Source organism: Syngnathoides biaculeatus, chromosome 15 (assembly GCF_019802595.1).
Source record: "Syngnathoides biaculeatus isolate LvHL_M chromosome 15, ASM1980259v1, whole genome shotgun sequence".
Taxonomy (NCBI): domain Eukaryota; kingdom Metazoa; phylum Chordata; class Actinopteri; order Syngnathiformes; family Syngnathidae; genus Syngnathoides; species Syngnathoides biaculeatus.
The window spans coordinates 11,068,395-11,084,405 of record NC_084654.1 but is presented as its reverse complement, the minus strand read 5'-3'; the positions used below and the strand labels follow the sequence as shown (position 1 = coordinate 11,084,405).

General features: G+C 41.7%; 1 protein-coding gene across 3 annotated transcripts in view; it reads right to left on the bottom strand.

Moving 5' to 3' along the window:
- The window catches only part of col12a1a (collagen, type XII, alpha 1a), a 51,498-nt gene that overhangs the window by 30,447 nt on the left and 5,040 nt on the right, over window positions 1-16,011 (bottom strand). For all 3 annotated transcript variants that reach the window (XM_061843951.1, XM_061843952.1, XM_061843953.1), the window contains exons 5-23: window positions 15,574-15,627; window positions 14,399-14,662; window positions 14,150-14,314; window positions 13,796-13,969; window positions 13,337-13,627; window positions 12,635-13,237; window positions 11,958-12,236; window positions 11,471-11,746; window positions 11,105-11,377; window positions 6,127-6,396; window positions 5,399-5,665; window positions 4,421-4,613; window positions 4,202-4,326; window positions 2,967-3,116; window positions 2,763-2,882; window positions 2,505-2,669; window positions 2,288-2,434; window positions 1,363-1,502; window positions 494-623 (exon numbers count right to left, since the gene is read on the bottom strand). In XM_061843951.1, coding sequence (XP_061699935.1) covers window positions 494-623; window positions 1,363-1,502; window positions 2,288-2,434; window positions 2,505-2,669; window positions 2,763-2,882; window positions 2,967-3,116; window positions 4,202-4,326; window positions 4,421-4,613; window positions 5,399-5,665; window positions 6,127-6,396; window positions 11,105-11,377; window positions 11,471-11,746; window positions 11,958-12,236; window positions 12,635-13,237; window positions 13,337-13,627; window positions 13,796-13,969; window positions 14,150-14,314; window positions 14,399-14,662; window positions 15,574-15,627 — 4,086 coding nt within the window. The remainder of the gene's footprint in view (window positions 1-493; window positions 624-1,362; window positions 1,503-2,287; window positions 2,435-2,504; window positions 2,670-2,762; window positions 2,883-2,966; window positions 3,117-4,201; window positions 4,327-4,420; window positions 4,614-5,398; window positions 5,666-6,126; window positions 6,397-11,104; window positions 11,378-11,470; window positions 11,747-11,957; window positions 12,237-12,634; window positions 13,238-13,336; window positions 13,628-13,795; window positions 13,970-14,149; window positions 14,315-14,398; window positions 14,663-15,573; window positions 15,628-16,011) is intronic.

The following is a 16,011-nucleotide window of genomic DNA, read 5'->3' as shown; positions in this document are numbered from 1 at the left end:
CAAAATAAGTCAAAATGAGAATAAAACCACTTGGCAAGTATGCACAGTCAGTGGTCTGTAGAAGATTTAGTGTTGTCATTTTGCAGCCATATGATGACAGAAACCAAAGGGTCCATAAAATAGGTCACAATAAATAGTCTTTTTTTTAAGTGCATAGAGTAACTCTATTTTTGGATTGTGACATTGCACCCTCAATAAATCTGACACCCCTGCATGTGCGTTTTAAGCTCCCTCATGCTATTTTGTCACGTACAGGTGAGGCAAGGTGAGCCCTACACATATCTCAGGTGAAAGGTTTCCAACATGGCGAGAACCCCTGTTTTTGCAACGTGGGCACTATGTCATTGGCAATGAATGCCTCACAATTCTGACATTCTAAGTTTAAATCTTTGGTTTACACTCCCACTGGAGACTTTGACCTTAAACGGATGTCTCTTTAATCTTACAGGAGATGCCGAGCAGAGAACCAAAACCGCATGGAGCAAAAACCTACACGTGGTCTCGACGCCCTTCAGTGGCTCGCTGATCTCTTCTCCCACCACTGAGTAGACGTTAACCAGGTACTCAGTTAGAGGGCTGAGCTGCTGCAGTACCACTGTGTTCTGAGTGCCATCCACAAGCACCTAATAACAGAGAGGAAACACAGAGTGTGGTCTGCATTTGTATGGTCTTTGGCTCACATCTATATTTTACACAGTGGCCTACATGCTGATTATTTCTGAGTCATCCCGGCCTCTACTATTACTACTATCTACTATTTGAAGGCGTGCAAGAGGGAAGTTGCACAAGGAGAAATTCAACACTCAGTAACCACAACACTACATAGGATGAGATTCATTACACGAGAATGATGAGGATGGATAAAACATTCATGTTCTGTTTTATGTGACCCCGTCAGGTAACTATTAATGCACGTACCATTAAATAACGTGATGGAAATATCAATGTTTTGAACTGTTTTCCAAACAAATTTGAAACAAATAAGTAAATATCACTTAGTGTAAAAATGAGCATTGAAAAATAATCATAATAATAATAATTTATGACATATCTTTTTCCATTTTGATGAGGTCATTGTATGTTTCCTATTCCAAACAAAGACCTGTGTGTTCATGTTTCCTGGCCCCGTGTCAGATCACATTATTGGACAACCATTCAGCACCAGGGCAGTACAAACAGGAGGTTGGAAATTAACGTTTTAACATTCCCAAAAGACTTTGAAACAGTGGATCATTACATAAAAAGTACTTTGGGCCAAAATTCTCTCAATACCTCTGCTCTCGGGAGCTGCACTTAACCTTTCTGTGCTCCGAGAATGAAATACTGGAAGCATTTTTGGTGGTCTAAGAGTTTTATAGTTACCTGTTGTGGGATTCCTGATTCAGACACATATTCCACACGGAATTTTTCCACTGGATCCTCAGGGGCAGTCCATGTGGCTCGGAAAGTATTGTGAGTCACCTCAGATGTTACCAGATTAGTCGGCGCATCGGGCGCACCTCCTTCAGCAGACGGAAAATACACGATAAACCACCAAGGTCAGCATTATATGCGCATGAAAGTATGCTGGGTTGCTTCTGACGTATGTTACCACCTGCAAATTCTCATAAACTGGAACGTCCCAACCTCCATGGACCAAAGCCGATTCTCAACTCTTTAAATTGATGCGGTTACGTGCCATTTTTGTCATTACAGGCAGGCAGACAATGAATTAAAAAGATGTTTTTGCAGTTATTTTTGATGGTTTGACCTATTTTCTGCTAGTACTTTACACCTTACAGTAAGTAAGTATTTTGACAAATTTAATGGGACTTTTTTCCATGACACAATTTATAGGAACTGAGAATGGAAAAATAATTGGAATTGTTTTCTCCCTATTCAGAAGCTTCCAGTCTTTTGGAGTTTAGTGTAAGTGTGTAGGAATTTTGTTCCACTCATCCAGAAGAGCATTTGAGGTCAGAGATTGCTGATGTTGGATGAGAGGTCCAAGCTCACAATCACTGTTCTTTGTTCATGCCTAAAGGGTTTTATGGTGTTGAGGTCAAGGCTCATAAGGTCCATATCAAGCTCATCCAAGCATGTCTTTATGAAGTTTGCTTTGTCCACTGGGCCACAATCATATTGGTTAGGAGTCATGAGAAAAGTATGTTCCAGAATCCCTTGGAATCAGTTAATGTCATGGGAAATTAGGGGGGAATGCTACACTTTCAAACAACTTTATCATAATGCAGCATACATTTTTTTATCTCCAAAATGGTATTTGATGATGCTAAAAACTGATACACACCTGGGCCCTTGACACTGTTGCAGAGGTTGTCAGTTAGTCTGTCCACAATGTCCAGCAGGAAGGAGAAGTCGGCCACATTGTACATGTGAATGTTATCTGGATCCGTAGCAATGGACCTCAGCTCATTTTCATCAGCATTCTTTACACCTGAAATATATCGTAGAAGTGAATTACTGTCATCACAGCAATGGCAGCTGTCATCAAAAAACATACTTACCAATGGCATAGAGTTCTATGCCCTCATCACGCAGTCTCTGAGAGTTGACAATGACGTCGTCCTGGGACTTGCCGTCAGTGATCAACACACCGATTTTGCGAGCGTTGGGTCGCATGCCAACATTTTCTTTGAAATTGTTCTGGAGCAAGTAGTTCAAAGCCAGACCTGTAGGATGCAAGACGCAGATGTTCCGCATCAATCCACAGTGTTTCCTCAGTCATATTTTTTAACATATCTTGAATGCACAAACTTAAGTACCAGTCAAGGTGTTTCCGCCCTTGTAAGGTAGGTTAGAGATTGCATCCAAAAGGGATTCCCTGGTTGAGTGAGCATTCAAATGCCATTCAGTCTTTGGATCACCACTGTACTGAGCAAGACCTAAATAACAGATAAACACAAATTTGAGAAACATGCGCAACAAAACGTTTTTATGAAAATATTTACTCTTCCGGATAGACCCACCAATTTGGACTCTTTTGGGCCCAATGTCAAAGACTCCAACCATACGAGCGATGAAAGAACGAATTGTCTTAAAGTTGAGACGTCCAATACTCCAGGAGCCATCGACAAGTAGCACGATGTCGGCCTGTGCGCTTGTTTTACACACCACATCTGACAGGGCAAAGAGTTGAGTGTCTTCATTGGATAACACTACATATGAGATCCAATTGCTTCATGATAATGTCATCAAAATGTAAATGTAGAAGAACGGTCATGTTGTTTAAAGATATGAAAGTTGTAAAGAAAAGAAGGAAATGAGAGAATCCAAAAATGCAAACATCTCCACAAGAAGGCAGTAAAGTGTCTAATATTTCTTTCATCCTTCTCTGAGGAATTTTTTTCAGGGACCAGGTTATTTTCCAGGTGTCATAATTATTGTCCTCTCGTCTTGTTGCATGTCACGGCAGTGTCTCTGTTGGCTGTGGTTTTTCGCATCTGCGTGTTCATCCCAGGTTGCCAATCAGGAGAATAAAGCCAGAATAGCCCATTGACACAGCAAAGGCTGGAGGAAGTGCCATGCCCTCCTCGGCAGCCAGGTAACGCTCAAATGTTGTTTTCCAACTGTCCCCTGGAATCCTCAGCACCTAAAGGGAGCCTGCAGATGTGCAACTGGTACAGGCAAGTGTTGCACTAACTGCCACTGTCTGCAACTGAACACAGGTTACATATTTGATTTACAGCCGGGTCATTCCCTCCCCCCACAAAGAAACAATCAAACAAAAATCCAAACCTCACAACAAACAAGCAGATAATTAAACAAGTAGCAATACAATACAAGTGGGAAACACTTCTTAACAGTTTTAGGTGCAAAAAGCATAGGAGTAATGTCTGACAGAGTCGATTTATTTTTAGCTGTGCTGTTTTCCTGTTGACAGATCTTCATCTGTTTCCTTACTAGGGAGGGCCCAGTTAAACTGACCTTCCTTGCTCCTACATAACACGACATTTTTCCTCAACTTTGCTCATATTTGAGCATTGCTCTCTGACTCGGGAGGTAATAAAACATATCTAAACTGAAATAAATGAAACATACACAGATCAAGTCTACATTTGGACTGGACATAGAAGGTGGAATTCCAACGAGAAAAACTGCAGACAGTGGGAAAGTCTTGATTGATGTGGCACTACTGTGGATACGAATCAATTGCTTTTTATTCCACTACAATGTTGTGTAGTGGAACATTAGGTAAAGTTACCTGGTAGTTCAAAAGGAGGTGGCTCAGGTCCACTTGTGAGCGTGGTTTTCTCCTCTCCAGCCAATGGCATACTTTCTCCTCCCTCAAACACGCCAAACACATTTACTGTGTATTTGGTATCAGCTCTAGAAATACAAAGAAATCAATATTTTATAATGTCAGTACTACACTACACAAACAAAAAATACAAAACAACAATACAGGAGGAAGTAGCTCTACCTTAACTCCTCCAGTACCACAGTGTTGTCATAGGGGCCAACGATAAGCTCTCCAAGGTCAATCTCGTCCTCTGCAGGGTGGAAAGTGACTTTGTACCCCTTCACCTCACCCGGCGCAGGATCCCATGTAACACGGAAACTGGTCTTTGTTGGCTCTGAAGTCTGGAGATTCCTGGGAGCTTTATAAGGGGTCACTAGAAAAGGGAAAAAATGCAAATATCTTCTATTTTGTCTCTTGCACTGTGAGTGAGGCTATGTAAATATCCATCCATCCATTTTCTGAGCCCCTTATCCACACAAGGGTCACGGGAGTGCTGAACCCTATCCCAGCTCTCATCGGGCAGGAAGCAGCGTATACCCCGGACTCGTTGCCACGCATTCGCAGGGCACAAAGACAACTGTCACACTCACAAACACACCGAGGGGCAATTTAGAGTCTCCAATAAGAGAAGAGAAAAGAAAACGTAGGTTTTTTTTTTGTTGTTTGTTTTTTACATGTTTATGGGGAAAATCAATTAACATCTTTAAAACTTTGATATTTTCGTTATTTAGACCTCCATGGAGTGGCTCACTAACATAGACTTAATATAAAAGTATCCATTTCATTAAAAAAAAAAAAAACACACCATAGTTTATCGTCATACCAGTGTCCAGAAAAGGCTCCTCTGACAACTACTTCTGTCTGACCCATTTTTGTATCCACTTTGTCTATATTTGGCAGTCTGTTATTTATTATACCACCTTTAATGCATGGATGGTTTTAATTCATATTTTACATTTACTGTGGCACAATACAGACAATATTCCAAATACTGGAAAAAGTGGCTTGAGTGAAATATGACACCTTTAACAAATGAAACAACAAACTGCAATAGGTTGTGTTTGTTTAAATTACAAATGTCAATGATTGATTTAAGACTGTGTGAAAAAATATGCAGAAAGAACATTGGTGGTGTGATAAAGTGACAAACCCACTTACATGTTGTTCCCGTGCCTTGTCTTGCAATTCCCTCTCCGGAACGGTATACTGGCACAACAGTGATGTCGTAAGTGGTGAGAGGAGTGAGGCGTCTCAGCACAGTGGTGGTATTGCCACCGGGCACCTTGGCTGCCAGTTGGCGCCCTCCAGACTGCGGTTTATAAGTAACACGGTAGTTGACCACATTTCCTGGTGCCGGCTGCCATGTCACCTTCATGCTCTTCTCTGTCTCCTCAGAGACGCCGATCACTCTGCTAGCAGCTGAGACTGCAGGAAAGAAAAACAAAAAAATATTTGCGGTTGAAAGAGGAAAAAAGATGAATGGATAGATGCCCCTTTGGAAACTAGCATCACGGCTGTCATGACGGTAAAAACTTAATGTTGGCACATCAAAGTCCTTCATCTGGCTTACCACTATGTTTCCACATCAGTGTGAATCACATTCCTATAATTCAATTTCTAAACTGTACATTAAACAAGCCTAAAATGCCTGGTATGCATATTGTGGTGAAAATTGGTAAATTTGTCAATTTTCCAGCTAGCATACAGAAAAAGCCAATCATAGTTTGACATTTACTTATTGTCATATTTCTTTTCTAACCAAGGAGAACCTCATAATACATGATAAACAAGGAACAATGTAGATACAAGGAAATGACAGAAACAAAAGTTGGACGGGAGGTAAAAGAAAGGGGAGTACATAAGCTAAACCAAAAGGCTGTACTTACTATCAGTGGTTTCTTCTCCAACCAATGGCTGACCTTCGCCATGACCATAAACAGCATACACAGACACCTGATAGCGTGTTTCGGGGGTGAGATCATCCAGAATAGTTGATGTGAGTTCTCCTGGAATTGACTTTTCTCCAGACTCCCCAGGGAAAAATGACTTCCAGGTGATCCGGTACTGACGGACTTTACCCGGGGCCGCATCCCAAGACACAACAAAAGTGGTGTCTGTGGGATCTTTGGTCACCAGGTTTCTGGGTGAACCAAGTTCTGTGGAGAAATTCAGTGATAGATTTATGAATCAGTAAAAGTGGAATACGGTAGCTGGATACATTTTTAGCTGTGTTTGTTGCTTTATTCCCTTTATTGGAGCTCTGGGATAGAAAATAGCCACTAAGAGGAATTTTACTGTGTCAAAATCTAACTCAGACAATTAACCACCATCACTCATCTGTCTTCCTTTCAACCCTGCAGGATCTGTCGTACACCATGACCTTTTCCTTTTATAATCAAACACTGTTGGAAAAATCTGCTAAACTAATCACAAATTGCACATCTTCTGCACCTCTCCTAGCAGCACTTGAATTTTCCATTGAAAAAAAAGCAAACACAATCCACAATCCCACAATTGCAGATGTTGCACTACCTCATGTCCTCTCTCTTTTTACAGCTTGGGGATTTTGTTGGTGGTGTTTCATGAGCAGCAGCCAGAAGCTTGGAGTGCTGAGCCCATGTTGAGACTCACCATTCCTGCCTGGCTGAAACATTGAGAAGCCAGAACAACCAAGCAGCCCGTAACAAATGTTGAAATGCCTTTATCCCTTCATGCTGGTGCTTAATGACTGAGCTGTTGAGCTGGGTGCTCTCTGTTAATCACATTTATTTAAAAAATTAAATAAAAATAAACGTGAGATGAGAATCCCAGCATAAGAAGTAGCCACTGTCTAATTTATTACTATCCATCCATTACTGAGGACTTGGAAAGAGATCTGAAAGGAAATAACAGCCGAAGATGTTCCAGCCAAGCAGAGTGATCTGCACCTTGAGAGTAGACTTCAGAGATGAGGACTTCCAGAGTTTGGAGGACCATGAAAATAGTCAAGGCTCCACATACTATAGCCAGACTGTGACAATTACTAAATTGCCAAATGTACAGCAAAACATTAACTTTATTGACTGTTCCGGAATTGTGTGAATTGTGGGCTTTGTAAAGGAATACAGGATGATGACTTTTGCAGACAGTGGCCGACTTTTCAATATTTGGACAAAGTGAAGGGGCCACTCCAAAATGTAAAGCATGCATGCATGCATGAAACACATGGTTCGCAGATTTAGCATAACCTAAAACTGACTTTTTCCACTCTGAAAAGCTTAACCTGCAAGCCAGCTATCATAAATCAAATCATGGGCATTCCCAGAAGCACCATGAGTAATTCTATGCTAAATAAACATTTAATGCATCCATCCTCTCACCCGCTAGTCACCACTGGTATACGTAGTGTTCTCAAATTGAGACATTGGACAATAGCATGATAAAAAATCAAGTTAAATTCTTGTAAAAGCCTCCACCACATTCATAGAGCCCAAAAATCACCCCCCCCCCCTCCCAAAAAAAAAAAAAAATTCCTTGTGGGGCATGTGCTGACATTGCCTTTACATCTACAACCAACGATGCTTAAAGTTCACAGTCAAAGCAAAGAAACGCCATCCACAAATATGCACCAGCCCTATTATGCACTAATAATTAACTTTATTATTTTAAATGCCATTAGGCCACTGAGGTGTGGACTAATCACAAGCACCAAGTTATGACTTGTCGAGTCTTCACACCATCTCTACGTTGAAATTCCCTCCAAAGCTATGTATGTCACCCCTGAGCAAACTTCATTTTTTATTATATATTACTTATATGATTTGCATCTGGAAAACAAATACAATGTGATTTTCCAAGCAATACATTTAATTTAATGTTGACAAACATCTGAAGAACAGTCCCACAGACAGAACCTTCCATAACCAATCATAATGGGTGTGCATGTAGATAAAAATATATTTGTAATATTGCATGTGAAAACCAACACTATTTGATAGCAAACATCTTGATCACATCCAATATTGTGCATGAAAGTCTGAACGTAGGACTTCCCATAATGCAGACTGAGCCCTCAATCTTCTAAGACACACTGAAGCATTTTCTAAATGCAGCAGTCCTTTCTATTCATCTTTTCTCCCAGGACTTTAGCAGTCCTTTAGCGCACCTTTGAGACAGCTACTGGTTTCCCAACGTTCCCCCTGGGAACAGCTTTCCAGTATGGACAGAACTGTTTCTTCATGTGCACATAATCGTGTTTTTTTTTTCATAATGACACGTTTTATCAAACCATTTTCTGTTCTACCTGGCAAGTGTGCCGCCCTCTTACATAGTTCAGTGTTGTCATGCTCCTGGCTTCCTGCCCAGGCTGGGCGTGGCCAGCCATTTAGTCAATTAGTCAGAGCACACCTGCACCTTGTTATAGCTGATGACGCCCAGTATATATTGGACTTTGGGGACGACTTGTCCTCCGCTAGATAGTCGTCCTTGATGCCTCGTTCCCGCGCTCCTGTTTGCCTGACTTCTGCTCTTCGTGTACCGACTCACGCCTGTCCACTGACCACCCTCGTAAGCCTGCCGTACTATTACTTCTGCCTGGCTTGGACTGCCCACCTGAACACTGACCTTGGACTGAATAAAGGTTTCCTCTGCACCGTCTGCGTGTCTCTGGAGTCGCGCATTTGGGTCCGCCCTCGTGCCCCGCTCAAGACAAGTGTAATAATTCTATCTATCCTGTGGCTTCTGTTGTTGGCTACCACCATATGGGATTAGCCATAAGGGCCTGCTTTGTGTTACCCACCTACATGCAGTTCACAGGGAGGGTCACTCAAAGCAAGTGACCCCTGAAAACAATGAGATCAGTGTTTAGAGCATGCTGAGATCATGACAGCTTAATAGCGACTCCTAAACAAAGTGCTTTGTCATCAGCCGTTTTCCTATGGGGGTGAGCAGCTAGTGACGGCACACATTTGACTTGTGGAACTTTACTCTATAATACCTTCATTTGATCAAGAGGGACAATACGGGGGAAGGGAATTTTGTTGGCACGAAACTACACAAAATGAAAGCCCACCACACCCAAAGGCATCTGGGCAACAATGTGAGTGTTGTGTCTTGGAATATGGATTTTTTTGCATTGCTGATACAATGGTTAATAAAGGAATGGCAAGCATTTGTTGAAATATCTTAGCACATAATTCCTGTCCAAAATATGGCATAATGAGTTACATTGAATATACACAATGTTCACAAAGTCACATTAAAATATAGCATTGCATCCATTTGCATTCTCACTTGAGGTCAACAACTATTATGTTTCTGCCGGATGCGTCTTTATAGCAGAAAGTTCTCATGGCAGAAGTCTTGCTACCCCACTACTTTTATTTTAATACACATTTAACTAGTGCTATTTAAAGTGGCCTGGGAGTCTAATGCCACAAAACACATGCCATTTTGGTTATAACTAGATCGACTTGATTTGACATCCTTTCCAGGCCAACCGTAGACTCCTGGGCAATTATGGAGAACTTCCACTTTGCCAAAAACTGTCTTAGAACATTAAACTACATTTTAAGATTAAGCAAATATACTCAAACTGTATAGTATAGAGGATAGTGCATACTGTACATCATCTCACTAGGTATGTCATGTATGCTCCCATTTAGGCATTTAGGTTACAATTGGCGGACAAAACAAGACAGAATAGGATCAGAGTGCGGTGTCTGGTCCAAGCCATTCACATTTTCCAGGTTTACAAGCACACCCCACAGATTTCCTCCTCATCAAACCTACTGTCTGTGCCAAAATAATTACATCCAGTACTGCATTCCTACATTTTTTTCCTCCAATCATAGCAGATGCTAAAAAAGAAAATAAAAGTCAAACCTTAACTTAATTAAGTGTAATTTCCTTAACATGCATGGCTCATGTGGCTCAGAGGGTGATAATGCACGTGTACCCCCTCATCCCAGCATGAACTTTTTAGGCCATAAGTTGCATTGTATGCATGTCATGCCTTTACACACTCAGTGGTGTAGCATGGGGTGGTGGTGTCAATGGTGGTGTTAGTTGTAATGGTACTAGTAGAATGAGGAGGAGGAGGAGGAGTAGTATTAGTTATGGTCAAGGCTTGACAACTTTTTTTTCTCCCTAGCCACGATGAATACGGGTTTCTTAGATTTATTGGCCACTCTCCATATTTACTTGAGCTTCAACAGACTGCATTCGTCTGGTGGGGTGGTCTGATTTTCCCAATCAAAATAAATTTGTTGGGGGGTTGGGGAAACCTTTCACTTTAGGGCTTCCACAAATGAGTTTTTTGGTACTCAACCACCCGTAGTCAACAAATATTTTTGCATCTATAATATAGTTTGCATCTTATCACGCCAGCAGCTTTTACATAATCGGAATTAATTTCCACCTTTAAGTACTTAAGTGCAAACTAACCCAAAAGACCCATGCAGCCACAGGAAAAGCATACAAACTGGATTTGACCCACAGTCCTTACAGCTGCGAGATACTCTAACCAGTTGCCCACTGTCCACCATATATATGCTAATGACCACAGTTGAAATTGAAGGAAGGAGGGCATTAATGTTGATCATAATTTTATGGGGAAAAAAATGAATAAGAGCCTGCTTTTATGAGTTCATGGCTCTTACAAATAAAAGCTTTACTTATTTGTCTCCCTTCTCTATTGTTGAGCCCAAGGTTTTCTGCCTCTATGCTAGTCTTGAAGGGTAAAAAAAAAAAGGCCCATTACGAGAGTGGTGGAAGAAGCAACCAAACAACCAAATAATGCTACAGACTGTGGCAACCCATAGTAACTCACTGATGGCACCATTTTGATATTTCAGTTCAGACTGATAATGTGACATTCTTCCTTACCTTCTAGTGTTGTTCCTGTACCCAGGATAGGATCGCCCAAAGTAGAAGTATAGCGCGCGCTGACAAAAAGCTCATATTCAGTCTCCGGCTGGAGGTTCTCAAGCAAAGCCTCGGTTGTATCTCCCCTGATGGTGACCTCCCTCCTCTCACCTGCCTCGGCAGGTTTAAAGGCAATGACGTATTGGAGGACATTTCCTGGGGCAGCCTCCCATGTTAGTCTCATAGTACTGATGGTTTCATCGAACACCCGAAGGTTACGAGGAGAGCCAATTACTGAGGGCAAAAAAAAATTAAATAGCCTATCATTCCGAACTGATATACTGTACATTTATTATTTGCCGTGTGATGCTTTTTCTCTTGACTCACCTTCTTTAGTTGTACCATCCACTTGCATCTCATCCCCCAAGCCTGTGATGTACTCAGCAGACACAGACACACGGTAAGTAGTGATTGGGAAAAGTTCCTGTAATACAATGGTAGTCTCATCTCCAATGGTTTGTGCTTCCAATATTTCCCCAGCTCCACTCAGCGGGACATAAGACAGGCGATATCTGAGAACAGATCCTGGGGCAGCTTTCCAAGAGACCCTGAAACTGTTGGTCGTCTCCTCTGTAACTCTTAGGTTCCGTACTCTCCCTGTCTCTGTAAAAGTAAGGTACGTGTATGTTGACATGTTTTATTATAAATTGCATACAACAAGTGAGCAGATGAGTTTAAAGCCCCATTGAATTGAAAATATTTACATATTGATCTATAGTGGATTAGAAATTAGTGTCCTGATTACATCAGATAGACTGCTTGGGAAATATAAATTTAAGAGACTTTCCAAATGAAGATAAATACTCTATCTCACCTTCAAGTGTGGTTTCTTCACCAGTCAAAGGAAAACTGTCTCCTTTTTCATACTGCGCAAAGACGTTGACCTCATATGTAGTGAGGGGGGTGAGATGTGGTAGAACAGTTGTGGTGGTATCACTGGGAACTGCCAGAGTAATATAGTCCCCGGTGACATCTTCAGCCTTACGGAAACGCACCAGGTAAGACAGAACGTTGGAAAGAGGTGCAGTCCAGGTAGTGCGGAAGCTGCGGGAGGTAATCTCAGAGAATTCCAAGTTTTCGGGTGTAAGTAGACCTGACAAATAAAATAACAGCATACTGAGTGGGCCAATCACGTGAAGCTTGAAAAACAGTAGCACCATGATCATGTGGTACTCTAGGATTTGCAGGCCTCTAAGAATTTATTGTGCTCATTCTACCATGGAATCTATCTAATTTCAGTAATTATACTAAATGTAAGCCACAGGTATGGACAATCATTTCTTCTTGTAATAATGTTCGGTTTGAAAGGTTAAAAACATAAAGTAACCAAGCGTGGCTGTATCCCATAATTTTTGCTCAAATTGAAGCTGTACCTATGATCATCTTTTATAAATGTAGTGTATATTTGATAAACTGAAAAATGAAAAGTCAAATATTTTGTGGATCCGTCCTTGTAATCGGTACTTTAAGAAAATGTGTCCTGGTACTTACTCTTCTTTTTGATCTTGAGCAACTCCTGTTCAATTCTCAAACAGATGGACTGGGTAAGTTCCTTCGAAATCCTCTGGAAGGCATCAAAGTCCTCCACCTCATAGACATGAGTTTCTGACGGCTGATTCGCGATGGCCTCCAGCTCTGACCTCACTGCATCTTTCACACCAACGGCGAAAATCTCCACATCATTATTTCTCAGGTTGGTTGCTGCATCCTTAAAAGAGTCTGATGACTTTCCATCTGTGATCAGAACCATGACACGGGGGACGTTTGCCCTTGCACCACGTGCCGTGATAAAGATCTTGTCCTTAACGTAGGCCATGGCCTTGCCAGTGTTGGTGGAGCCTCCGCGGTAAGGGAAAGTGCGGAGAGCTTTCACGACCGCATTAATGTCATGATGGGTGTTGAGGGCAAACTCAGTGTGTGGATCTCGACTGTACTGGACCAAGCTAAGCTGGACCTTGTTCGGGCCGACATCAAAGGAATTGACCAGTACCTCCAAGAAGGCACGCACTTTGGCAAAGTTTTGTAATCCAATACTGTAGGAGCCGTCCACAAGTAGGACCACGTCAGCCTGTACATCCACTCCCAGTGAGCATTCTGCAATGACAGCATTCACAATTAGGTTAATGACATTGTCTGGCTACAAAGTAACAAGTGACAAGGATAACTATAAATTACACAAATGAACGTTCTCACCAGTTGTCACCTTAACAGGCTGTGTCCTCTCCATAGCCATAATGGGCTCACTGGGCGTCAGGCCCTTGAGGGCATACAGACTTATCTCGTACTCAGTCTCAGGAGAGAGGTCGCGAACATTGATGGATGTCTGTGTTGCGCCAATGTACAACTCTTGCCGACTAATACCAGGCAACATGGGAAGAAGGACGAGCTTATATCTTGAGATATCTCCCCTTGAGGCATCCCACGTGATCCTCATTGACTTTGATGAAATCTCTGTCACCTGCAAGTTTGACGCTGGCTCCACCACTGATGAAAGACATCATACCAAACACACACAAAAAAAAAAACATCAGCAACTTGGAGGCTGTTACCTCACAACATTCCAGATTGTGTTGTAAACATTTTCCAGCTCTGAATAATGATGTGAAGAATTAAAAATGTGACTGTCTTTTATGAGCATAAAGTTGGACCTACTTTCTTCACCGCTGACAAGAACACTGAGCTGCTCATCAACACCAGAGCACACCTCTGTGATGATCTTTCTCTGGACATCTTGGATCATGTCAAAATTGGGCACATTGTACACATGTTTGTTGTATGGAGTGGAAGCCATTTCTCTCAGCTCGGCATCATCTGCACCTTTGATACCTGGCATGGAAAATGGGAAATAACATACTTGTGACTCGGTGACTCCTCTAGTTATAGTGTACCATTTACAGTATGACAGCTATCTTACAATGACCCATTAGTGGCAAGTCAAGAGGTTTCCAAGGAAAGACTGAAAAGACACATGGGAGAGCAAAATTAATCCCTTGGTGAAAGACATACCTAGGACAAATATTTCCACTCCAATGTTCCTAAGTCTTCTAGCATGCTCCTCCACTGGATCTTGGGACTTTCCATCAGTAATGATCATCGCTATCTTTGGAAAAACTTTCCTGGACCCAGCTTCCTCCGTAAAGATGTTTTGCAGCAAATACTCAATGGCATCACCTAAAGACAGATGTATGAAGACATTTGACATAATTGTCATATTTCATTAGTATTTGAAATATATCAGACTGATGACCTCCTCACCTGTCATGGTATTTCCTCCTTTGTACGGCAGTGAGTTGATGGCTTGAAGCAAGTCTCCTCTCCTGGTGTAACGTGTGAGAGGGAATTCTGTGCGAGTGTCTGTACTGTATTGTACCACAGCCACTCTGGTTTTGTCCTCAGCAATGTCAAAGGCTCCAGCCAGACCAGCGATAAAACTACGGACATGCTTGAAGTTCTCTCTGCCCACACTCCATGAGCCGTCCACCAGAAACACTAAATCTGCGATTGCACTGACCGAGCACTCTGCAGTAAGAAAGAGCAAAAATGGATCAACATTATATAAGGTCACATTGCAGAATTGGACTGGGCTAACCTGGGGCTTGATGAGTGTAAAAATATTGTTACAATGACCATTTTCTTTCTATTTGGATTCTAACACCAATGAAAATACACACTTTTGCCAAAGACTTGGTTTGGTATTGTCTTCCCACTGTGAAGGAGCCCTATGGACTAAATATTAGTCAGGTCACAGCTACAATGGTCATTTTCATACCCCGTAAAATTATGCATAGGTGTGTGTAGGAAATTGTATGACAATTAATGTTTACCTGTCAACATTTTGGATGCTTTTGCAGAGCGACTTCAATTTTAATTGGTCTAATGCATTCTAAAGATGTCCCTCTTTTTTCATCTCAAATTCTCTGAGCAACTGTTGAAAATGATGTGTGTGAAAGACAGAAAGTGCTTCACCATGAACAAGGGCAAAGCGAAATCTGGAAGTCATTAACAGAGGGATCAACAGGTGAGGGGGATGTTGAAGATGTTTAAATCCCCATGACGTACTTTTTCAGATGGCGCTTGCTTCTATGGGGTACAAAGAACGCGTCATTGCTGGGTCACCCTCCCCTTCCTGTTCTCTTCCCCCTCCATGACGCACAAAAGAAACCTTGTATGCTGACCTGAAGCCTCCTTTTTGTTTTTTTCTCTAAATATGGAGACTGCTTTTAATTAAAGGAATCAATGCTTGGCTTCCCAGTCACTGTCAGAAACGTTGTGCGCTCAACTAGTGACAAGCCAGCAAAATGTAAAATGACCAAAATGTTCCAGTGGGGAAATGTACTTCGGTGGCTGTCATGAGAAAATATTTTGGAAAAAAGACAGAAGATGGAGAAGCGCCTAAATATTTTAGTTGGCACAACAAAAAAAACACTCACTGATTGCATCCGACTGTGGCCTCCTAACACGTCCACTGGAGTTACTGGACTGGACTGAAAGGCAAGAACACTTGGACAGTTTAGCAGGGCGCATTGTCATTCCAGACCTACTGCATTATTTTCTCAGCAGGAGGAGGCAAGAAAATCAACACATCATAAAAACAAGCCAACAGAATCAGAACCAGATGTTTACAATCGTATAGTGTATGTAGGTGCATTAAGAATGAATGGTAGCGGATTTAAAAAAAATCAACAAAAACATCATTCGCGTTATAATTTGTCTTCCCGGAAGAAGATGGAACTGGCATATGGAAGAGAGGATATTTCTGGGGTATGGCTTGAATTACACAATATAATCAATCTTCGGGGAAGGTCTTCAGATTGTTTCATTAGGTCCACCTTCACTAATGTGTGGATTAATCAACTTCTGCATAGGCA